Source organism: Littorina saxatilis, linkage group LG2 (genome assembly GCF_037325665.1).
Source record: "Littorina saxatilis isolate snail1 linkage group LG2, US_GU_Lsax_2.0, whole genome shotgun sequence".
Lineage (NCBI taxonomy): Eukaryota > Metazoa > Mollusca > Gastropoda > Littorinimorpha > Littorinidae > Littorina > Littorina saxatilis.
Window position 1 is genome coordinate 17,649,914 of NC_090246.1, and position 26,583 is coordinate 17,676,496.

The 26,583-nt window shown below is 41.3% G+C and overlaps 2 protein-coding genes across 2 annotated transcripts in view; one reads left to right on the plus strand and one right to left on the minus strand.

The window, feature by feature from the left end:
• LOC138958376 (maternal embryonic leucine zipper kinase-like) overlaps positions 1-2,109 on the plus strand; it is a 37,042-nt gene extending 34,933 nt beyond the window's left edge. Inside the window, exon 16 of the mRNA XM_070329501.1 lies at positions 138-2,109. Within this exon, the coding sequence (XP_070185602.1) occupies positions 138-318 (181 nt within the window). The 3' untranslated portion in view covers positions 319-2,109. The remainder of the gene's footprint in view (positions 1-137) is intronic.
• Positions 2,110-14,029: 11,920 nt separating this feature from the next.
• Positions 14,030-26,583, minus strand: part of LOC138958368 (serine/arginine repetitive matrix protein 2-like) — a 57,167-nt gene continuing 44,613 nt past the window's right edge. Inside the window, exon 7 of the mRNA XM_070329486.1 lies at positions 14,030-22,554. Within this exon, the coding sequence (XP_070185587.1) occupies positions 21,398-22,554 (1,157 nt within the window). The 3' untranslated portion in view covers positions 14,030-21,397. The remainder of the gene's footprint in view (positions 22,555-26,583) is intronic.

Here is a 26,583-nt window from a genome sequence, read left to right on the forward strand (position 1 = left end):
AAACAGCAGAGTGTTATACTCTGTGTGGCTGGTAAGAAGCTATAACTATACCAGTTTAGTCGATGCCAATAATTGCCTTCTCGTCATTTGAGTAGTGACCTTCACTGACCCATCTTCTATCTTTTCCTTCTTTACAGCTACACCCTGCGATGCACAGTCATGGATGACTGGGGTCGCGTGCAACTGGCCTTTGACCTTGAAGTATGCGCCATGCCCAAGACCGCTTTCATGGGCGTGGCTCGCAAACGTGTCAAGGGTGACACCTGGCACTACAAGAGGCTGTGCAAGGACATTGTCCTAACATCAAAACTCTGCTAAAAACATGATCTGCTGTTCCGTGGAATTGTATTTCTTTCGAATACATCACCTCAATTTAACTAATAGGAGTTACCTTACTTACGAGTGCTAGACTGAGAAGCGTCCTATGTTACCAGTACTAGACTGTAAACAAGGTCGCTAACTCTAGATTTCCGTCGGTATACCATTTAGGGGAGTAGTCTCCCTTTGTCGGTAGTACCTCTCTGCGCATGTGCCAATGCCCATAATCCCCAGTTTCAATTTCTTGCTACGGGGAGCTAGACGTGTATTTAGACCTTTCCCGTCTAAGAAGACTTCCTTCACAGGAACTACAACATTCACCTTCAATCACGGTTTGGGCTTTCCTTTTTAAGGGCGATTACTACGCCCGTATACATTCAATGATTCATCACGTTGAACAACGTAACGAACCGTGAAAATGAAAGTGAAACGGCTTAAAAATGTAACAAAGTTACTTGGTCATAAGTAGAAGGTACTTCAATCATCAATGATACCTTGTTGACACACAGAGCCTAACAGGCTCCGTTACTTGTCTTTTTTAACTAGTGAACATGCAATTGAACGACAACTATTCTTTACTCAGTCGTTACGAATGTCGAACAGATATTTACAGCGGTTGGACCGGTTTCATTGGCGCAATAGAACTCCGCGAACGATAACTTACCTTGCCGCTTTCAATGGAAAGCAACGGCAGGTCACCCTACACATCAATGTAGGAATACGAACAAGACCTTCAACTTCGAAATTACCCGGAAGTTTTTTGCGTTTTAACAGCTTTTTATCGACTACAGCGAGGTTTACTATGCGCGTTATCCCGACCGGAAGCGCATTTCTGATCCGAATTTTTAGGCGTACAAAGTACCGAGCGCCCGCGAAGGTTACATACGGCGTATGAATACTTCTGTCATTACAAACTGCGATGACTCTTGCGGGCAGCGTAGATACGGAACGCAGTACGCTTGAACGCTGATTGAACTGAAGGCACAGAGCGCCCGCGAATGTTACATATGGCGTATGAATACTTCGGTCATTACAAACTGCGATGACTTTTGCGGGCAGCGCAGATACGGACCGCAGTACGCTTGAACGCTGATAGAACTGAAAGCGGGTTGTATCGAAGAATAACAACAACAAACCTCGCCCGCTTGGAAAGAAAACCAAACACTGAGATTGAGATATGCGCCTCCGGGAATATTACGGAGGGAACTTCCTTTACTCTCAGAGAAAGGCAAGTAATTCTCTCTCCTATGTTTCTGGGAAACGATGTTTTATGCGGTTGGCAGATTATCGTTTTGGTATTTTTATCAGATGATCATGGTGGACTCACAGAGACCACGTGGTGGTACTTCTTCAAATTGGATAAAGAATACTTTCCTTGCCAACTTAACTTGATTAACTTGTAAACTTGTATGCGTGCATACATACACATTATATATATATAAATATATATTTAAAAAAAATAAAAATTAAAAAAATTTTTTCTTTAAATTGACAAGGAAGAATTAAAGTGTATGCAAACACAGATGGGACATCTTTATTGGGATATAATCCTTTTTTCTTGGCAAAGGGTATCAAAGAAGTCAGTTGATGTTACAAATTCCATTTTCATGGAGTGTTTAAATCAGCTATCTGAGTGGTAAAAGATTTAACTTATGGATAAACTCAAGTGTTTACACTTTGAGATTTACACTCAGCTAAAATCTGTTGATACCACAGTGCCAGGAGACAGCTCTTCAAATTCAATTAGAACAGGCACACATATATACTTATGTTCTGTTCCAGTGCACAATTGATGTCAGACATGGGACTGGTCCGATTTTTATCGGAATTCCGATATTTTCCTTAGCTCACAGACCATTCTTGAGATCGATGCAAATTCGTTGAGAAAAAGGGGGGGGGGGGAGTTGGTATGAACCGTTCAGCTGAAGCTGTCTGCGTCTGAAGTCAGTGCATTCGCACCCCAGCACTCGCGTGAACCCATAGGTGGTGGTATGAACCGTTCAGCTGAAGCTGTCTGCGACTGAAGTCAGTGCATTCGCACCCCAGCACTCGCGTGAACCCATAGCAGTATCATGGGTCGCGTTTGATTGGCTGTTGATCTCCGACGATTATTGCCGAGGCTTAATTATTCACCAATGGCGGTTTGTGGGTTGTTTTGATTGGCTCCCGATCTCCAAAGACCGTAGCATCATGGCGTCTGGATTCTATTGTTTTGTCGGCTGTGGAAGCTCTTACGATCGACGACGAAAGTGTGAAAAACAAGTGGAAAGCCAACTGGCTGTCAGAAGAAGTGACTGTCACTATCAACAAGAAAGAAAGGCGCCAGCTCATTGGCGACAGTATCGCCAAAATATCCATTCCCGGTCAGGCCGTGTGCACGTGGTGCGACAACGGCCACTGCGTGGTGAAATACGGACTTGGTGGAAAAAAGGTGTTGGTTCGTCACATTGAAAGCAAGAAGCACAGAGTGCTTCCAAAGTCTCTCTCTCTCTCTCTCTCTCTCTCTCTCTCTCTCTCTCTCTCTCTCTCTCTCTCTCTCTCTCTCTCTCTCTCTCTCTCTCTCTCTCTCTTTCCCTCCATCCTGTCTGCGCTGAGCCGATGACCCGCAGTTGCTGGTAGGCCTGAATAAGGAAAATTAACACCTCAACTCAAGGCAAAACAACCGATTTATAGATTAGAACCTTTTTTTGGGGGGGGGGGGGGGTGGGGTGGGGGGGAGAGGAGGTGCACTCTGTTCAGACATTGTAGCAGCTTTGATGAGTTATCTTGATTGCTTTTTGGCTCACGTAAGTGTAGCCTATGCGATCGTAACTTTGTCTGTCTGTGCGTGTGTGCGTGTGTATGTCTGTGGTAGAAACTTTAACATTTGAAGACGTCACATTATGGCGTAAGAGGGTTAGACGTCACGCGAAGGAATTACTGAAAGTGTCGGTCATTGTCATTTTGAGCGAGCCGAGACTAGTTGGCAGTCGTGTCCCTGTAAGTTACAGGCTACATGCAGACAGACAGATCTAGATCTATAGTGTCTCGCTTTCTTGCACAGTGTCACCTATGCTTACTGTGTGTGTGTGTGTATGTGTGACGGAGTGATTGAGTTTGTGATGTGAAGCAAAATGTTTTGTTTAAAATGCTAAAACATATTATTCTTGTGGTTTTTATAGCTTTTTAAAAAGGCATGATCTATTTTTTTGCTATCAGGAGAGGCCCCAAAATGGCCTTTATAATTCTAAAATTCATTTTCCGTCAGGGGGGCTTCGCCCCTGGACCCCGGCTTAGTTTCCTACTTTTTGAACATTTGCTGGTCTCATGCCTGTTGATGTACATTACACTTGAATGACATGTTATGAATAATATACAGTTGAAACCATGCCTTAGGGGCATGAATAAACTTGGTTGCTAACACATGAGTATTACACTCAGCTGAGTTTTCACAACATGCAAGATCGAGCAAGGCTCTGAATAATACTCACAGGGGAGCTTCCTATAATGTTGTCATGCCTCTACTTATTCCTGGTTCGTAGGCAAAACCTAAGCCTTTGACCTTTAACAAGGCCACATCTCTACTGTTGTCACCTAATCCTACGACTAGGTTCTCAGAAGTAGACAACAGGACCTAACAATAAGAGGCCGCCCTTAAATAACACTGGCTCTAGTCAGGTTCATACAAGGGATACAATGTTTATCATTTCATATTGTGGAAAATATAACATATTTGCTAAACGGATGTTGTTACAACACACAATTAACTATGCCTCCTAGACAGAGCGGCTACTCTCATGAGAAAGGTACTGGATAAACTCTTGGCACATCCATGCCGTTATCAGTACGAGGGGGAATTAAGTCATATTGACATGTATTTATATATACGTAGACATTACCAAACAGACAATGTCGGGCGCTCTGGGGGAATACCTCCAGTAAGCACAGGAAGAGACAGGCTTCCTTTTCGCCCTGATAACTCCCAGGATCGTTGCGACAGCTTATGACAGACCCTCCAGCTGTCAGGCAAGACGTCCACTGGGCGTAACATGAGTAGAATCTCCCTGAGGTAGCTACAGCCTCGTCTGCAACCTCTCCCTTGAGGTGACCCCGAAACACGGCTGTTGACAGGACTGGGCCCCTCCCACCACTATCTTTGCCAGGGTTCCCCATCATGATGGTGGCTTCATGCATTTTGACTACCAGTATTCAGTGCTGCAAACTGCCTGTAGCGATGCTTCAGCACCGGAAGGACAGCTCCCGCCCCCCATTGCCTGTCTACCACCTCCTGACGGACTGAGGAAGACCTAATGTTTAACGCTCTTGGAACTAGACCAACACTTCACGCCTGACCATATTCAGCAGTGCCCGGCTACACAGAAGTCTGGGAGTGTGAGGAGAATGCCTAGAGCCTCCTAGTTATCTTCATCACCTGGAATGGAGAGCTAATGGTTAGAGGCTACAACCTTCACACCAGTAACAAGATGGCACCTGCAATCTGCATACAGATCACCAGTCAAACAGCGGTGGACAACTGAACAGGGTATAGTAGTCACATCAGTTTCCATGCATACTGCAAGCTCTTGAGGTCTCTAGATGTCTCCTTCGGATACACAGCTACAAGACAGACACTGCGTACCAAGATAAGAGGAATCAAAGTGTCTCAAGACATTTGCCTGAGGAAACGACTCTGAAGATCACTCACACTTGGAGTGGAGCTTGTTCAACAGGGTAACAGGCCCAAGAATCTTGCCATACAAGCGTCGGGCAACACGGGTGAGCATGTTCAGGCTACATCACAAGGCGGGGAGCTGTTGGAGATAACGCAGAGACGGGGGAAGAAGTGCTCTGAGATCGTCAAGTACAGATTGCTTTCATGACCTGTGGACGGACTCAGCGTACAACTTGTAAGAGTTGCCCCTTCTTCCTGAATGTCATCTGACACCCGCATCAGCCAGGGGATGATGATAGAAATGTCAGATTGTACAGTCGACACTCAACAGAGGATGTCCGACACCTGTAACAGGTCACATCTCGACTGATAATGGTAACAACTCTGGCAGAAGCATCAACAGGAGAGACGACAGTAGACGTCCTAGAGAAGGGATGGGCCGTTTAAGATCACTGGGCAGGTGCCCCTGAGATGATCAGCAGCTTTTGAAAGACAACCTACCCCAGGGTCAGGCAGTCCTTAGGCTACAAAACCTCATGGTTATCATCCTTGGACCAAGTCAAGAACCGCCCTGATATGGCGCTTCGTGGTCGGCTGGGCGTTAAGCAAACAAACAAACCAAGTCAAGGCAAAACCCTTCAACAGGGACAGCACTCAACCTACGTCATGCTTCAGAGACGGACAGACTTGACTAAAGAGGGAATGTCTCCCGAGGTGACTCCGCCCGTTTTTCCATGGACTTTCCAGGAAGGACACTGAGAGATAGTCTGAGGTCTGGCCAGCCATCCGCACTATGAGATCCATGGGCCAGATTTCATAGATCAAGGAGGACCTCTCAGCCCATGCGGATTGATTAGTGCTGCCAGACATCTTGGACTGGGTAAACCATACGTCCCTCCATCATTGAGTCAAATTTTCCTGGAACAAGAAGAGCTTCCTCTACCTTTAGGGGTATTGGGTACGGCCACAGACACACTTGGATTTGGGAAGGCTCAGCCACCCCTTCCAACCGAACCTTGAATTGGACAAGCTTCGTTTGCCTCTTACAACTGGCGCTCTAAGATCCCTGGACCACAGAGATAAGACCTAGAGGTATTCCTCCCCCGAAAGGCATAATGAGTGCGGCAATACCTTTGACAGTGGGTGAATGTGTCCATCCCATCCATATGTAGACTCTCAGATGCCTGGACTCAAAAGCTAAAGGAGCTGGAGGAAAGAGACACAGTGAGATCCTAGCAGGAGCTAGGAATACCACACAAGGCTATCTCCCTCGCTCCCAGTCTACGGTGACACAAGGTTATTGGGTGAGTATAAGTTGTGTCACTCTAAGAGCTTGAGGTAGAGACACAGTGAGATCCTAGCTGGAGCCAGGAATACCACACCAGCCTTTTCTCCCTCGCTCGAAGAGCCTGAGGTAGAGACACAGTGAGATCCTAGCTGGAGCCAGGAATACCACACCAGCCTATCTCACTCACTCCCAGTCTACGGCTACGAATCGTTTTTGGGCGAGAAACGTGGCAACTCGGGTGCTGACTAAGACCTTTGTCAAGTCAGAACTATGCATCAGACCAAGAGAGTACACCTCCTGCCTCAGGCAGGGGCCTGAAAACAACTCTGCATAGTCACCCTAGAGCTCAGCTCCACAAACAGCTGAAGTGCCCCAGAGCTCACAAAGCTATGCTGGTCAGACAATGCAACACTTGCCGCCCACAGCCACGCCTACTGAAAATCCAGATATGGACTTGGGTGATCTAGGCAGAAGTACTACTGAGATCACAACATAAGACATCTTTGTGAGTTCAACTACCAGGGGGCAGAACTTTGCATCAGCCCAAGATAGTGCACCTTCGGCCATAGGCCGGAGAACATCACTGCATAGTCATCTAAGAACTTGTGAGCTCTACAGAAATCTGGAGTGTCCCAGAACCCACAAAACCTATGCTGGGCAGACAACCCAGCAGATGCCACCTACAACCATGTTTACAGAAAACCTAGATCAAGGACCTGGCTGATCAAGCCAGAAAACGGTCCTGCTGAAATCACAAATGGGACCTCTCAGTGAGTTGCATGCCAGGCATGGCACCCTCTTGAGTAAGACAAGAGCGGTCATTCAGCCAATAAGGGCTCAGAGATGCCCATGGTCACTGGGGACCCCCTCACGCTATAAGTGTGGAATTTCAAAGTAAGAAGCAGGTTTTCCCCTTGGGTAAAGGCAATACAGCTGGCTGTCTTTCACTGGCTATTCTAGGACAAATGGTACCTATAACCATTAAGGGTAGGCTTATAGCCCCCACATGCGTTGAGACAGGCACAGGTAAGGTGCAGACAATGACCGTACTGCTGAGCGCACTTGCGCTTACTTCCTGTCACGCAGGAGGAACAGCTAAGTCAGCCTGAATTTACACTGGTATCTGTGCCTACCATCCTCATTAGAGAGGTAAATTCAGAGAGGATATATATATATATTCATTCATGCGACTGGCACAATTGTTTGCCATGGAAAGTGGTGCCTCAGACCAGAATTCTACAGGATCTCTGGAAACTCTGTCAATCTCCCTTAAATGGAGGATCAGTCGCAGAGACGCACCTTGGTGATAAGTTCAAGGTATTAGACTTTAGAGGAATTGTTATCTCTGACCATTCCTCATCTTTTAGGTCGTTCACCTGATCCGCCTGCAGAACTTTACGTTGCTGGGGAGTTGGGTCGCTCAAGGCGCATAATGGCAAGTCATAACCATAACCCAACATTGATAAAGACAAGTGATCAGAGGAATAGTAACGACCATCGAGTAGAAACCAGCTCTACATTGACAGGTGGGACTTTCTTTCGATTGTCCCTTTCTGGAGCAAGTTGACACAGTGGCAACAATGCAACTTGCCACTCGCCCGACTCAGGATTTCTTGCTTCTCAGTCCGATGATCTATCCTTTTCTTCCCCCGATTTTACAGGGGGGATTCCGGACAAATGGGCTGAGTCGGGTGAGGTGACACTAGATTACCGATCGAAAGTCAACCCTCCAGCCTGTTATCTATTCTCCTATTAGTTAAATTGAGGTGATGTATTCAAAAGAAATATGTATTTTTTACAAGTAAAATGACTATTTCTAAGAATACTCACCTCAATTTAACCAGAGACCCTCCCACCAACCCCGCTATTGACTTAATAGCTTCGAATTGAAACTGGGGATTATGGGCATTGGCACATGCGCAGAGAGGTACTACCGACAAAGGGAGACTACTCCCCTAAATGGTATACCGACGGAAATCTAGAGTTAGCGACCTTGTTTACAGTCTAGTACTGGTAACATAGGACGCTTCTCAGTCTAGCACTCGTAAGTAAGGTAACTCCTATTAGTTAAATTGAGGTGAGTATTCTTAGAAATAGTCATTTTACTTGTAAAAAATACATTTTTCTTAGTGATGGTGCTTTCACTTGCATTTTTGAAGATTTTGTAAGACACAGACTGAAAGCCTACACATGTTTGAAACTAACTTGAAATGAAAACTTACAGAAACTAATTGGTGTTAAATCTTTGATATAAGAAAGCATAGGATATGAAAGTAATGTTTTTGTAAAATGACTGTTTGCAAAGTGCAGTATTCATTCCCATGCATGTTAAACTGTTTACAACAGCTAATTTGATGTGTTAAAAAAAAGTTGTTGAGTTTTCACACACAACATATGTGCTTTTTATCCCATGATTTTAATCTGCATATTTATAGTGGGAAAAAAGTGCTCTCACAGATGGCAAAGAAAGTCTAAAATTACTTTTTAATCTATTTGCATGACGTTGATTTAAGTTTGATTCAGGTTTATAGTGATAATTATGCCTTGAGCACCTTTCCATGTGATATCTCACAAGGACTGACATTTCCAGAACTTTTGAAATATCTGAAGTCATGACTTCTGTCATTAAATCATCCTGACCTCAGACTGGTATATTTTCATACAAATAACTGTTGCTTGAACCATCCCATTAGATTATAAACATGTTCTGAGAAGAAAGTGGAATTAACAGGCTGGTAAACGCAGCATTTTTACGCTTACTTGCAAGACATTAGATTATGCCTCAGTGGACTTGAAATATAACCTATTCCTTCTTTCAGCAATGCCCTTGTGGCTCTATTGGATCTAAAACATATTCTTGATTTTTTCTGATGAATTTGTTGTGTGTAGCTGGTACTAGGATCCACTGATTGATATCATCTCAAGCAGAGAAGGGTCTGGCTTAGGTTTGAATCAGCTGGATTTCATGCCATATTCTAAGTAAGCTTTGCTGAGATTCTAGTGTCTGTAATAAGATGAAATAAGTTTGGAAACTTTTTTCTCACTTCATGTATTATTGTAATGATGATACATGTACTTTTTCAATTGCATGCACTTGGTGTAAAGTTTGTGGACGTTTGTTATATTTTGATATACACTGTACATAATGTAAACTAGACATTGGGTTGTTAGCAACAGTAGTTTTAACTTGTGGAAAACTTTTACTGCTGCAATTTGCCAAAATGTTAAAAAGTGTTACACAATTTTCTCTGGTCATCGGCATTCTGTCTATACATGTACACAATGAACAATAATTTCATGCTTGGTTCAAGTTCTAACTGCCTTTTTCATTTGTGAGATTTCTTGCAAAGTTTTGGTGCTGTGATTATTGTATGTAATCTGATGGTTTTATTTGCAACACTGTAAATATTCCGTTGTTTCTTTTAGCCTGCGTTGTTCCTTTGTGGTTGATGCGTTGATTGGCATACATATTGAAAGGGCTGTAATTTGATGAAATCTGATGAATCCTAAGATACAACGTCTTTCAGCCACTAGCACTGTAAATGATATCTACATCTATTTGTCAGCTGTTCTCTGGTCTAGTGGTACTCTGTTTAACTCATTGTCTCCCAGGTACGGATATATCCGTATCCACTCATATGGCTCCATCTGACCAGGTACAGATATATCCGCTCAGACTGTTAGCTTCAGTCGCTTCCTGTAAAGTCCATCTAACGCCTGAATTCCAGCGTGTTGATACACAGTTACTACAATTCTTAGTGACCTGCTGCAGCACAGCTGGTCTCGGCAAAAAACAATTGGTCTACATAGTTGGGGTAGAAAGTGTTAAAGACCTCATAAAATCTGTCTGAGAAAATGTGGTTTTATAGTAGAGGGGGCGTTATAATGGAGAGTCTATAACAGGTTCCTCTGTACATGCAAGCTTATAATTTGTTCAAGTCTGTAAATATACGTTTTGAGAAACGAGTGAATGAAATAGTTATCTCTCAAAGCTGATACGCCTTTTTATTAGATTTAACTTGTAAACATTAATGTATGGGCATAATTCTTTCAGCAACAATGAAGACGTTCTTACAGTAATGCTCTTTCGGGAATTTCTGATGCTTGTTTTGTGTACTGTTCCACATGCTTAATAATTTATATGAACTTAATATGTTTGATGTTAAAAGAATAAATTGTGAAACTTACTTGGGAATTTAGTGAAACTTACTTGGGAATTTAGTGGAGCTGTGGCCCCTGTGCACAGCTTTCGTATTGTTTTAATTCAGACTGAAGGCAAAGTAGCCAGGTATAGGCTGAAAGACATTGTTATACATGTGAATGGTGTCTACATTGTTATACATGTGAATGGTGTCTGCATTACTTCTGTGGTGGTTGTACATGCTTTGGAGATTACTGCAGGTCTTGCTTTTACTCCACAGCCATGTTTTTGTTATTGAACTCAAATTTCTATTTCCTAACATACCTTCAACATGATCTGTATATTTGTGATAATAAAGTTGCTTGCTGGTTTAACTTTTCAGTGCATTATGTTTATTTTTAAATTTCCGTGACAAAAGTGTGCTCTCTTTGTCTTGCACACACACAATATTATCTATTCTTTTTGTTCAAGGATAGACATTTATACAGACATCAAATTCCCTCTTTCTGTCTCTCACACACATACCATGCATTGCAGCCAGAAAAATGTCAGTTAATCTTTCATTATGAAGTTTCACTAGCTCCTGTCAGTCTTGAAATTTTACAGAGCACGACGCTGAAGGAAGAATGCTGTATCTCAAAATGATAACATTAATGATTATGCAGTTTAAAACTATGGTTGAGGTTATACATACACACTTCAAAAAAAGTTAAGGATCGGTTGAAAAAAACGGATCTAATTATAAAAAAATTGCCAAAAAATTAAACATTGACATAATTAAAAGATTAATGTGTTTGAATTAACAAATGAACAATGAGTCTTGACCTAGAATTTTGTTTGGCAGCCAGAGTTATTTCCCTTTGTGGGACTTCTCAAAAGCTTCTGCATTTTGGAAGAAAAAGGGTGTTTTTTATAGTCGCATGAAATTTGCGGAACGCATGCCAGGGCAAAAGGTTGTGATGCACGTGCTACAACAGGGTCCTGGCTATGAACATCGCTCACCAGCTTGTGTTTAAAGGTTGACATGCTGACACAATTATGCACAGTAGCAACATGCCCCCACGAACAAAACTGAGCGATTTGGATAGAGGAAGGGCAATAGGATGGATACAAGACGGTGTTGCTGCCAGGCAAGTGGCCCAGAGGCTTGCAGTGGCTCCCTCTGTTATCATCAGACTAAAACAGAGATTCCACGCAACTGGAAGAGTGCAGGAGCGACAACGTACACAAAGAGAGGATCGCTTCATTCAGAGGCAGGCCATGCAACAAAGAATGACTACGGCAAACAACATTAGGCAACGCCTACAAGCTACACTGTTGTTAGTGGTCAGATGATCCGAAACCGCTTACACAACTTTGGCTTGCAAGCAAGGCGTCCAGTCCGAGGAACAACCCTGACTGATGATCACCGAGCAGCTCGCCGAGCCTGGTGCACTCAACATGTGAGGTGGCAACATCAGCAGTGGGCTCAGGTGTTGTTTACAGATGAGTCCCGCTTTTGCTTGGAACCTACTGATGGTCGCATCCGAGTGTGGAGGCGTCGCGGAGAGTGTTTCGCAGAAGGAGCTGTTCTGGAACGAAAGCGTTTTGGCGGAGGCTCTGTGATGGTCTGGGGAGGGATCAGCACACGTCTAAGGACACCTCTGTACCATGTAGTGGGCAACTTGACCGGTGTCCGCTACCAGAATGAGATCCTGCAACCCCTGGTCATTCCAGCCCTCCAAGCGATCGGCCCTCGTGCGATTCTTCAGGACGACAACGCACCTCCCCATCACTCTGCAGCTGTAAACGCCTTCATCCAGCAGGCCAGGGTCAACAGGATGCTGTGGCCAGCCAACAGCCCGGACCTGAACCCCATAGAGCACATGTGGGACGAGCTTCGTCGTCGGGTACAGCAACATCACCCTCCTCCTGCCAATCTGGGTCAACTGCTGCAATGGCTCCAGCAGGAGTGGAATGGAGTTCCCAGAGCATTCATATGCAACCTGATCCACTCCATGCGCCAACGATGTGTTGAATGCCTGGCACATATCGGAGGGCACACGCGTTATCGACACCGATTCATATTGTTGTGAATTCCATTTTCGAGGGTTGTCACGTTTGACACACTCTAGCTAAATTGTCGCTGCCGCGTTCGATCTTTGCTTTGTTTGTCATTACTCCTTGGTTGTTCAATTATATAATTTAAAAAACAAGAAGGGCAAAGCCCATACGACTCACATGCTTGACCTTGACATGACCTTGACCTTCAGGGTCAAGGTCAAATAACTAAACCTAGTAATGACATCATACACTAAGAACTGCTTTAGACATTTTTCCTACCAAAATACAATGTGACCTTGACCCAAGGTGAAGGTCATCCAAGGTCATGCAACACAAAGCTGTTCATTCAAGACATAGGAAGTACAATGGTGCTTATTGGCTCTTTCTACCATGAGATATGGTCACTTTTAGTGGTTCACTACCTTATTTTGGTCACATTTCATAAGGGTCAAAGTGACCTTGACCTTGATCATATGTGACCAAATGTGTCTCATGATGAAAGCATAACATGTGCCCCACATAAATTTTAAGTTTGAAACAGTTATCTTCCATAGTTCAGGGTCAAGGTAACTTCAAAATATGTATACAATCCAACTTTGAAGAGCTCCTGTGACCTTGACCTTGAAGCAAGGTAAACCAAACTGGTATCAAAAGATGGGGCTTACTTTGCTCTATATATCATATATAGGTGAGGTATTCAATCTCAAAAACTTCAGAGAAAATGGGGAAAATGTGAACAATAGCTGTTTTTTAGGCAACATTTATGGCCCCTGCGACCTTGACCTTGAAGCAAGGTCAAGATGCTATGTATGTTTTTTGGGGCCTTGTCATCATACACCATCTTGCCAAATTTGGTACTGATAGACTGAATAGTGTCCAAGAAATATCCAACGTTAAAGTTTTCCGGACGGCCGGACGGACGGACGTCCGGACGGACGGACGGACGGACGGACGGACGACTCGGGTGAGTACATAGACTCACTTTTGCTTCGCATGTGAGTCAAAAATGAAAGAATTCGGTCTTGTCTGTTTTGTGTGGCGTGCTTGTAAAAAAGTGATCCTTAACTTTTTTTGAAGAGTGTAGTTTGAGAACAATACTGAAATAGATCCTGGAATGCAACAGCGGCACTGACAAGACTACAAGCATTTCTTAATTCCCTCCTCCCCCTCCTATACTTAAGATAGTTGTGGAGATTTCTTATTGAGTGACTGAAATCCTGTTTATTTGCTAAATCTAGCAATTGAAAGCTTGGCTGCTATTCACCTGATCCAAAAGTGGACCTTTTTTGTTATTTGCCACCAATACTAAAACAGTGCATATGGAAAACTGTTGCTGCTGAAGATTAAAAACCCTATGTGCACCTCTTACTCAGATCTCAACATATACTCAATGTTAGAACCAAAGCTAATTGAGTGATGGCATTTTGGACTGTTCATCTGGCTGTATTCATATTACTAACGGAACTATGTGTGTGCATGAGCATGACTTGTTATTTTTTAGCATTCATTCATCACATGATCACGCATTCAGTCACATGCTCACAACTGCCTTTCATATTTCATGCATACAAATGAAACCAAGTCCAACTTTAAAATGTTACCATGACAAATTTACTGGTAGAATTTAGGCACCTTTATCTAAAGGCACATTTGAACAAATAGATGATCATGAGGCTTTCTGCAACAATAAGCTCTAAGAAAGATGAAGAAAGGCACAATTCAATCAAGTGACATTTTTATTGACAATGACATTCAGAAGACGAAAAATTTAAAAAAAAAAATGCATAGAACAGTTTTGGATGTGCCAGATGGAAAACTTATTTCCCTTTGAAATGACAGAATAGCACCTGACTGACAGGACGTCGCTTTGCTAAGTTGTACCACTGCAGTCTCCATCGAAGAGTATACCCGTGTTCTATACAGAAAAGCATGGAAAAATGGTGACCAAGCACAGTAGCATTCGCTTCACGAAAGCAACAACTTCTGTCATAAATATCCACTAAATAAACAAACATGGAAACTGAAAGCAACACTGCTTCTTTCAGTAGAACCAGGACACATCCTTTACCTTCCTACAAAACACGGAAGACACAACCACTTTCAGAAATACATATTTTCATGAGCTGCTCATTTTATCTTCTATTTGTTCATGAAACTAAATTCTATAAATATGAAACACTTCTGGTGATAAACCAGGCATGGGAATTGAAAAAAGTAGAAAAGGCTGAAAATGTTTAAGTAATAGCAAAGTCGACAGCACGAAGCGCCTAGCTTTACTAGGGGGGTCCGGGGGCATGCCCCCCCCGCCTCGGAATTTTTGTTCTCCAAAGAACCCAAATGGTGCAATTTGGTGTCATCTGAGCTCCAAGTTTGCCATTAAATTCAGTTTTTAGAACCATTTTTGCCTCCCCCATTTATTTTTTCGGCGGACACTTTTGCTTTTTCGGCGGAACAAAATAAAATTTCAGCGAAAATTTGCCTTTCGGCGGACAATTCCCAGGCCTGATAAACACATAAATAGGGCAGAACAAGGCCATTGTTATGAGTGGTACAGTACCTACTAAAAATGTTTCCCCCCCAAAAAAATATTGTACGTCAAATTATAATCTCACCTCACCAATACAAAATAAAAATTACATTTAAAATGGAGGAATTAAACAAAATAAGGTCTTAAACAGATAAAGTTTTGCACTAAGAGAGGAGTGTACAACAATTGCTGGTTGACAGCTAATGAAAAATCTAAGAATCAAAATGACAGTTGGTGAGACAAACCACATTATAAAACAAATATAGCTAGGGCAGAAAAGGCGATTGTTTGCTTCAAGTTGTACAGATAAAGGCTGTTACATAGCGGCTGATGAGTAGATTACCAGTCACCCAGTGTCCATGGTAAATTTAAATTACACACTGGTGGAGACATTTGATAGTGAGCAAGTTGGCGGTCAGGTACAGAAATAAGATGTGATGTTGAGTGATTCCAGGACTTGATGTTGGTTTACTCCTAGAGTAATGTAAATCTATCTTCACATACGCCTCACAATCACATACATGTACTTTCATTAGCACATACACACGCACACACACACCAGCCACCCTTATTCCCATCACATCCACACACACACACACACACACACTTTAAGAAAAACCTATCAGCAATTACTGAGTCTGCAGTTACAAACACAGCAATTTGTGTCAGCCTGCACTTGCCTACTGACAGCTGTCTGTGTCACGAAGTAACGGCTCTCTGGTTGCAGAACTTGCCGTACTTCACACAAGTAAAATGTGTCAATTTGAAGGCTAAAACTATGTCTTGTGTTCTCTTTTAACACTATACACACTATATTTCTGTTATTGTTTGGTTAGTTTGGATATGGGGGGAGGGGGGTGGGGGTGGAAAAAACCAGAGCAAGAAAAAAAATTGAAAAGAAAACATGCTGCTGGCCTCTGGCATTACATGTATTTTGATCTCCAAGTCCTTGTGCTTAGATGTTCCTTCCTCAGTCATCTATAATATAATAATAATAATAATGGACATTTGCTATAGCGCATAATCATATATATGCTCAATGCGCTTTACTTACTGCTGCAACGTTTGACATTTTTCAAGAAAGGAAACAAAACACTCACATTGTAAACATAAAGGCACTATGCAGCTGTGCTACAAGTGAAAATAAACATATATTGCACACTATCTTTTTTATGTCCAGGCCACTTGAGATAATGAAAACATCTTGCATAACCCTGTCATTCAGAAAACGTAGAATGACCACACGCAACATGCTGATATTTCACGGTTAGTGTCACAACAAATTGAATAAACAAGTACACGTACCAACAACCTTAAAACCATGTGACGTTTATAGAGGAAACAACACTGACCTCCATCGGCTGGGCACAAACCAATCCTTGCACTAAAGTATTTGTTTAAACAAAAATCAAGGAAATCAATGTCACGGGCAAGGAATAAACATAACATTAAATAATTAATCCAAATAAACACACATTTGGCCTGAAAGGTTAAACTTCGATACTGAAAGTGGACAGAAAGTGTGACATTGACATGACTTCTTGCATCTAATTTAGTATCAAATGGAAAATATCCTAACACTATCATGCAGATGAAAATGATGAATCAGACGCCAACATGATGACATTTGCAGAATTAAAAAAGGATAGCGCCCCTGATCATTTCCGCTGCCAAATCTATGAGAAAAACGAACAGCCTGAGATAACATTTTGAACTGATTGAACAGGTCCAACCTCAGTTAACACACACGCTCAGAAAACACAGCGTGAATTTTCCTTTCGTGAACAAACTTGTTAGAAAACAAGAATAGCTAATGCTTGAACGACTCACCTTTTGTGGTATGTATTATATGAATCAAAATAAAATACTTGCTGCTCTAGCTTCATCAAAAAATCAAGACAGCGTTGATTTCTTACATATTGACCTAAACGGGATCATTATGTAACAATCATGTATCAATACATTTTGTTGTCCAATCCAAATAGCTCTCAGATACAAACTTGCTTCACCTTCTCCACTTGGAACCCAGGGGAAGGCAGAGTAATGATACTGGTCGCACCACTCTTCCTGTGACAACCCTGAGAGTGGTGCAGTGGAACGCAGAAGGCATCCAGCAGAAAAAGCCAGAGTTGCAAGCCTTCCTCAGAGACAACAAAATTGATGTAATCTGCATTCAGGAAACTCACCTAAATGAAACACGCAGATTCTTCGTCAGAGGATTTAACATCTTCAGACGAGATAGGCCTAGGAACGCTGAAGAAGAAGAAGAAGAAGCTTCACCTTCACCCCCCTTCCCACCTGCATTATCACTTAAGCCTCATACTCCGCACCCTCCACATTTTGAGGGAAAAAAGAGAAAAAATACACAAGATCCTAAAAGTAATTCCCTTTTTTGACATTTTCATGTTGTGACCTTGAAATTTGCAAAAACAAGCCAAAGTTATGTCTTGTCTAAAAATCAGCAAAACCTAATTCTTCAGTAAAGTTTACAGTATCTTGCTACCAAGGAGGTATTATTGCAATACTTGCATCAGTAAGTCATATTCACTGACCCATAAAAACACACAGAAAGAAAAACAACTTTATTCTTTCTTTATTTGGTGTTTAACGTCGTTTTCAACCGTTCAAGGTTATATCGATACGGGGAAAGGGGGGGGGGGGGGGGGGGGGGGGGGGAGATGGGATAGAGCCACTTGTTAATTGTTTCTTGTTCACAAAAGCACCAATCAAAAAATTGCTCCAGGGGCTTGCAACGTAGTACAATATATTACCTTACTGGGAGAATGCAAGTTTCCAGTAAAGAAGGACTTAACATTTCTTACATACTGCTTGACAAGAAAAACAACAAAGAGCATATTAGATATCAAACAGCATTCTACTTTCCGTCTGGATTTTGTTGTTGTTGCATATGTTACACTAGGATAAGAAAATCTGAGCATACTTTTTGTTCTGACAATGCCATGTATGCATACAAACAAATAAACGAACAAACACAAAAATACACTAAATGAGAGAGACAGGAGGATTGGATGGATTTTTAGTTTGTAAATCAAATTTGACAGTGAATCAGAACCAGACATACCGATGGATCAAGGACACATTTAGACTACATGAAAATAAACACACAAAACATCCAAAAATAATTAAACAGATTGAACTGTACAAGCACCATAACTGTCAAACTGACAGACGTTCAGTTTTTGGATAAATCATGTGAGGCATAACATAAACAATAAATTTGTTCACAAAATTCAACTTAACACGTGCAATAATAGGTTTAAGTATTTCTTCCGAACACTTATCACCCACTTTCAACTTTCAATGCAAAGCAACCAAGGAAATATTTGTACCAAAAATGCCAAAGGATGGAACAAACTGGCCAATAAATAAATAGACAAATAAATGATGAGGTATAAAAAAACAATCAACAAATAAATAAGTAAATAAATGTAACACATCACCTTTATAATACACAAAAGCTGCAGTCAGAAATCTACTTTGCCTATGAAAGGGATGCTATATGAGTTATGACTTTCTTTCTTTATTTGGTGTTTAACGTCGTTTTCAACCACGCAGGTTATATTGCTACGGGGAAAGGGGGGGAGATGGGATAGAGCCACTTGTTAATTGTTTCTTGTTCACAAAAGCACTAATAAAAAAATTGCTCCAGGGGCTTGCAACGTAGTACAATGACCTTACTGGGAGAATGCAAGTTTCCAGTACAAAGGACTTAACATTTCTTACATACTGCTTGACTAAAATGAGTTATGACCATCTGTAAAGGTTGCCACAAATTGAGACAGTGAACAAAGCAAAGCAGTTTTCTCTAGCTTAAGATTCTGGGGCAGCAAATAAACAAAAATACTGCTCACCTATCCCAGCAATTTTTCTTTTTACTCCCAATAAGATTGTATCTGATTTTCAGTTTTCATCTACACTTTCATCTACCTTCCTTAATCTCATAAAAGGCCTGGTTGTATGAGCATAAAATACGAACAGTGAATATGTCACTCCATACCAGAAACCTGGCAGTAAAACAAAGTGGATTCCTGATTTTTCTATACCAAAAGAAGTTTCATTAAAGTAATCATTTGCACAGTGAACAACAGCTCTATTTTTCCTTTCATTGAAAAAAAAATTGATGTCACCAAAAGCTGAGTACTCCCCATATACCACAACATTTTACTGTTAGTTATCAGTCAATGACGTTCTGAAAGCAAGTTAAAAAGAATATTCTAAAATTGGAAGATCTAATTGCAAGTTAAATAGAATGAGCTACCTAGCTAACTTGGATTCTGGACTTTTTATTTGAGCTAACTTGGATTAACTTTAAGAATAAACTACTTTAAAGTACACAAAGGAAAGATGCCAAGAATGGTATAGTTTTAAAGGGAGCTTTATTTCTGTCTGCACAAAATAATTTGAAATCATACCAACCTAACAATAAAAGTAAAAGTTTGCAATTTCTTGGAAAAAAAAGAAACATTTAAATATACAAGTGAGTATTTTTGTTAGTGACAGCTGTTGCTGCCACCACAGTTAGGATCACAAACCTTTAAGTGTATACTCGACAAAGCAATTAAAACCTGTCACAATCTCACAACACAATTATGGGAGAGGAGAAGCAGACTCCTGTTCTGCTAGAGGGGAGAACACAAAAAATCCAAACCATTTGACGAGTGTATATAAAGAACCACAACAAGTTATGAGTTAACAACAGCAGAAGTTTCAAAAGAGTTTCACCGCAGTTTCACAAGATGAAAGCAACAAAACAGCATGAGCTGTAACCAGCCCCGTTTCACTGTAAGCTTTAAAGGCATATGTACTCGATGACTATACACGCTAATTGCTTTACCAACAGCTGGAGACATGCTAAATTAAGTTCCCTGCAAAATATTGTGGTCTAGGACCCCTTCAATGTTGAGATATGTTAATTTTCATTTTGATCTGGATCGTCCTATTTATAGATTTGGCAACACATGTAACGTTGATGCAAGGGAGCTAACACCGCGGCTTTGTTGACATCCTCACTTTTTCAGAGGTTAGAACAAGCTGTAATGCATGTATTATGGTCCGCGCATGGTGACATATCGTCATTATATGGTCTTATGGTGCGTTTGACATCGATTATGGGCAAACTACACTTTGTAAACACGGGAGCGCGTACATATGCCTTTAAAGACTGAACATTACAGAAGTGTTTGGCACTGAATAATGGCACAACATATAACTCACAACAAAGAAGCAGGTTTAATAGACTTCATGGTGTTACTTCCCTTCTGCCCATAGTCTTACAAAATTCAACACAACCCTACCACGCTGTTTGCAACATTAAAAAAATTGCAGAGCAGCAAAGCTCTGACCAAAGAGAATGATGAATTTGATCTTGTTATCATTTACAAGTACTGGCAGAACTGTGATGAATGTGCTTTAAGTTGGTATCCAATGATGAACTTACTTAAAGCAGAGTCGAAATGCATTCTCAGCAACGAAACAATTTGTAAGACTTAGTAACCAAGGGGATAACTGTAAGTTAGTGTGTAAAGAGTTTGCACTTTATAAATCTTAACAGAATAGATTAAACTTTGCGTCTGCTTTAGACATCCAATAAGGTTACATGATTCATAATTTACTTATTTAAGAAACTGTTAACTCTTCACATCAAACCTCATGCAAGAGATCTGATCAACATTCTATAAAAGAACACAACCTGTGAATTTCTTGCAATAAAGCAGCACTTCTAAGCAGGCCAAGGTAACATGAACAAGTACAGGAAAGCATGGATTTGTAATAAAAACAGACAAATGTACATTCAACAAGTTAAAGATGGAAAAAACAACAAACACAAGAACAGAATGAGGCAATGACTGATCAACTTTTGTGTACTTTGCAAGTGTTACAAACTGCTTTGCATACATCAATGGCCCCTAACAGCATACACATTTGATCCCAAGGCATTTCCGATACTAACCTAGCTTTTGTTCAAAAGGGAGGTCTGCGAATTAAAAACAAAAAGACCTGGCAAATATCAGAATCAGCTGCACAGAGTTGAAGATACATTTTGAGAATACAGTATTAATAATTCAAGGAACTTGTAATGAGGAATTCCTTTCACTTCACAATAGATCTGCAGCATAAGTAAATGGCTAAAACCTTTGTCGAACATCACCAATTCAGCCACCAAATCCGTCTTTGTACACAGTATCCAACTGTTTCATTTCTTTCTTACCCCCTTTACCTTCATAAGGGAGTTTTGTACTCATTTCGACACTGTGTTTATTAACGTTTTCTGAAAAAACTGAGGGACTCTTTTCTCAATAGGGTTGTGGTGGTACTTGCTCTCGATACTTTCGACATAATATCAACAAGAAAGAGACATGTGTCAGGGTGTACACTGTGTACAAAGACAAAGTTGGTGACTGGCCTGCGTTAAACCGAGTCCACAGAACAACTGCTGAGCTTCCTCTCCCTGCTGAAGCTGGAAAACCCTCGTCTGTCTTTGTTGGTGGTGGGGGCAGAGTTTTTACGTGACAGACTGGTCGCCGTAGACCCACGACGCAGACTGTTGTATTCTTCCCGCGACAGAGCATGCTCTTCACCAGCCTTTTTCAAGGCGCTTGTAGCTGTGTGGTCTATTTGAGTGTACTCCACAGCCACAGGTGGCTTTTTCTGACGCCGTGACAAGTTCCGTGACAAGTGCCGTGACAAGTGCCGCGTCAGTTCAACGGGAGGAGGGGTAGAGGCCGCAGCCGTCAAGTCTATCTCGGCATAGTTTAACATGGGTTCCAGCATTTCCGGACACAACGTGAAGGGGAAGTTTTGCAGCTGGGGGGTGGAGGGGGGCGAGGACCTGGCACTTTGAGGCACACTGCTCGGAGATTCTGTTTTGGCGGAGGACGGCTCAGACTGAGCTCTGCGGCACATCCTGTAAGTTCGGGGCGGCAATGGAAGCGGATTTTCCACACTGGTAAATAGCTTTGGTGACGGTGCACGATCTTTGGGCAACACTGACACTGACACAGGGGTGGGGGTAGTCCTTTCTTTGGAAAGGGAGAATGAGGGTGTGGAAGGATGTGTGGATATGACCCCACCCGGTGACGGCTCCCGGCTGGGTCCTGATGAGAGGCTGAGCGTGGCCGTGGATCGGTGAGGCAAGGAGTAGCGCTCGTATGTGAACACAGAACTGCTGCAGGCAGGGGAGTGGGGGGCGGGGCTGGAGGAGGAAAAGCTGTCTGACCCCACGCGCCTGCGCTCCACCACCTGATAGTCCCTCCCTGAGCGCGGTCGCAGCACTGTGGCGGCAGGACTGGCAGGGATGATGTGATCGTCCATACAACTGCGCAGGCTCAGACAGCTTCCCTGAGAAGACGAGAGAGACTGTTGATCCACCAGCCCATCCCCGTCCTCCTCCAGGGGGTCTATGGAGACCACAAGCGGTGTGGTGAAGCGAAGTTCACTCAGGTTGGCGTGAAACTCGCCGGCAAGTCGTGGAGACAGTTGAGCAGCGAAGTCTGGGGGCAGCCTGGGAGAGAGGCCGGGCAGAGGAGGAGGGGGTTCGATCTTGGCAAAAGGTGGATGTCGTATTCCTGCAGACACATAAAGTTACCATTACATGGTAACATATCCTTGGCTAACAACACAACCATTCTTCAACAAAAATCTGTGAAATAAGAAATATTTCCCAGAAAGTAGAACTTTTAACATATAAACTCAATGACTATTCACAAAATCTATACATGGGAGATAATCCAACTATTAGGCAATCCTACAACAAAGGGTGTGAAATAAAAGTCCTGTTCAGGATGTAGTTACAATACATTAGCATAAAAGAAAAAGAGTCTTCAGTTCTCCACAACTTGTTACTGTTAGGTATGATGAGATATGTGAAATGGGAATAAGCTGTGATGATTAGCAAAACAAAGAGAAATAACTCGGTCGAGATTTGTATGAGCTGCGGAAGAGATGTGCGCCCCTGACAGTGATGCAAACAACATGCTGCCGAGCAGTTTGGATGAGCGACCACAGCAAATAACTTAAAAGTCACTCTGATGTGTATATTATCCTGTGTCCACCGACATCGAATTGTGAGCTCGAATGAGCGAATTTTCCAAGAAAAAAAGGGGCATTGAGTGGATGCTGCATAACATACACATCAGAGTTATGATCCTTTGCTACGATCACTCACAGGCTTGTCAGTAGCTTGTTCTTTGCATCACTGTCAGGAGCGCAACTCTTCGACAGTCAATACAAACCTCGACAGACTTAGCTCCGAACATCCTCTATTACTATTAGTTTACTAGTGTTAGTGGTACCGTATAACTGTACTATCTTGGTGCAAATTTTCATATTCTTTGAGGGGGGTGGGGGGGCTGGAGCTGGATGGAGGGGGGTGCAGAGAAACACCGGGCCTTCACCATGTTAAACACCTGGCCTTACATTCATCTGACCAAAATCTACTACTTCCTCCCAGAAATCCTTTTCAGATCATTTGCTCTAACTCTTATTTCTATCCTTTTAAGTTTTAACAGTAAATTCTCTAAGAGTGATGAGGAGAGGGGATGGGGTTAAATGAACTAAAATAAAAGTACAATGTTGAAACAAATAATATAGCTGTCACACTTGAAGCAAAGAGTGTATCCCTACGGAAAGAGGGTTCACTCCCTTCTTCACGCCACTTGCAAAAGTGATGCGAAGAGCCGGCGCCGAATCTACAACAGCGTTACGGCTTGACCGAGGAAAACGTTGCAACCGAGGAGGAATAGAAGAGTGACGGACTGTTTTTGTTTTCGGCTACTTATATAACTATCGAAAAGACTGTATTATTAAATTTTTGTTAAGAAAACACACTGGTCGTACAGTTACCAGCATCTGAAAACTATTTCACAGGCGCTCATACAGTATTTGAAGAGATACAGACAGAAAATAAGACACTGAATACATGTTAACCAAAACTCACAGACTTATCTTCATACATTTGCTTTATGAACATATTATTAGTGAATCTATTGAAAGTAATGGGAATTGTTAGGTCTCTACACATTCTTCACAGCAATGAAAATCAGTTCTCTCTCTCTCTCTCTCTCTCTCTCTCTTATAAACATAACATATATTTCTGTGTTATAAAAATGTTCAAACATTGCTAAAACAAAATCTAAATGCATCTTGAAATGTCTTATTGGTTGCTTGACATTTTATTTCTGTCATTTATACTGTATTTAACTTTATTTATTCTTGTAATGGTGTTACCTTTTAATGGGCGAGGGCCGGATGAAAAAAAACCCGCCATGTATACTTTGTTTATTCCGTCATCCTCAAAAAATAATTTAAAATTTCAAAATTAAATTTCGCTTCAAAAATTAATTTCATATTCAATTTAATTAATTTAATTTTCTCTTCCTCTCTCTCTCTCTCTCTTTCAATCTATCTCTGTGTGTCTAGTTCTGTTTGTTTGTCTTGTTTCATTTTGTTGTCTCAGTCTCTCAGTGTTAACCTCTTGCTCAAAACCACAACGAAATTGCGCTGGTTTGGTGTGATACAAGACAAACCGTATTCCTCTAACATTCATTTATACATTTCAATTATAGATTTAATAATAGATAAAATAAGGTGAACAGTACAATCTGCTTAGAACTGTACATGCACTTAGAACTGTACCCACGGAATACGCGCTATATAAGCTTCATATTGATTGATTGATTGATGAAAAGACAAAAAAATGAATCTTTTTTTCCCCGAGAATGATAACCATTAGAAGCTGCACATTAGTTAGCTTTTGCCTTGCTTGCCAATGCTTCCGAGGTGCCAGTGAGAAAGTTTTACTCGGTCAGTGGAGGGACGGCTAGCTGGAATGCGGGAAGGTCTGGCATCACTTTTAGGCCGAAGTGAACCCTCTTTCCGTAGGGATACACTCTTTGCTTGAAGAATGTTAACCCAGATGTTACAAACTACCAGAAAAAGGAAACAACTGTGAAATGAAAATGAAAAGTTGATCAAAGGGGACAAGGCCCTAACTGTGCTAGAAGTGAGACAAGAGAGTACAGTAAAAAAACATTAAAAAAACATCTACACAAAAAATATTTAAAAAACATCATCTACACAAAAATATTTAAAAAACATCTACACAAAAAATATTTTAAAAAAATAAAAAAAAGAAAAAAAAGAAAAAAAGAGAAGGGAGAAAGAAATGAGGAATGAATTCTCACAGCCCTTCAAAATCAAAGATAATTTTGTTGATTATCTCTTTCCATAATACCGTTATGAATTTTGTATCAAGAGCAACAGTTCATTTTCATTTCTTTTCAAATTGAGATTCTTGATCAAAATATGACAACACAAGACATAATAATAGAGTACAAAGATAACCAGTATAGGTCCCTCTGCAAAAGCCTAACTCGATGTTCTAATTTTACATGCATGCTCAAAATGAAATCCAGCTGAAATATTCACATTTTAGTGAAAGAAAAATTATATCAAACAAAATTAATAATAGTTGGTATTAGTCCTAATTACAGTGCATTCATTATAGTTAGTTAAGTGCTGCAGCTAATTTACAAGGCAAATGAACTGGTTAAAAATGACAAAACTTGTTAATCTGTCTTACTAATTCAACAAATTATAACAGCTCAACTATACTCCTAGCTAAATTAATAGCTTTACTACCACTACCAAAGAGCAAAGCAGTCGGTTAACTGATACTTATACTTATAGATTTTCTGGAAAGAGATTCAACCCTGTCAGTAGACTGATGCACATTTTCTGCTGCTACTTTGGCAAGAAAAAGAAATGGTATGGATCAGCAGCTTAATGTGCCGTGCTAAGTTTAGACATGTTAAAAGACTGCCTTTATTTTTAGTATAAAATGTTAGTTAAAAATGTGTCTTCAAAACGGGGAATCCTGGTTGTTTAAATATGACAAAAGATGACTCCTTAAAACTGAAAAATTGAATGTGAAACTAAACAAGAGCTCCTTACGCTTTGACACATATACAAGAGGACGCCCTTTTAAGATCCCCTGATTTATGACATCTCTTTTTTCAAACCCCTTTTTTTATTTTTTTTAAAGATTTCTGTTAAGTTTGTAAACGTACCTCCATTATACCTAATTTTCTAAGATTTTTAACAAGGGGAATCCCACTGTATTAAAAAAAAAAAGTCAACTGTTTTGCCTGAGAACTTAAATGAATGATCCTCATCCAGCCACAATAAAATACACTGTCAGGCATGGGAATTGAAAAAAGTAAAAAAGGCTGAACATTTGTAAGTAATAGCAAAGTGGACAGCGCAAAGCGCCTAGCCCTGCTAGGGGTGTTCGGGGGCATGCCACCCCCGGAAATTTTTTTCCTCCAAGTTTGCCATTAAATTAGGTTTTTAGAACCATTTTTGCCTCCCCCTTTTATTTTTTCGGCAGACAGTTTTGGTTTTTCGGCGGAACATAAAAAAAATACAGCGGAAATTTGTCTTTCGGCGGACAATTCCCATGCCTGACACTACAATGACATTTGCTGGCACATGGAACTAAAAAAATGGTGATGTTATACCCAGTTTAGAGGGTTACCTCTGTGGTTATGTGCACAAAAACACACATACGGTTATTAACACAACCTGACTTCCTCACT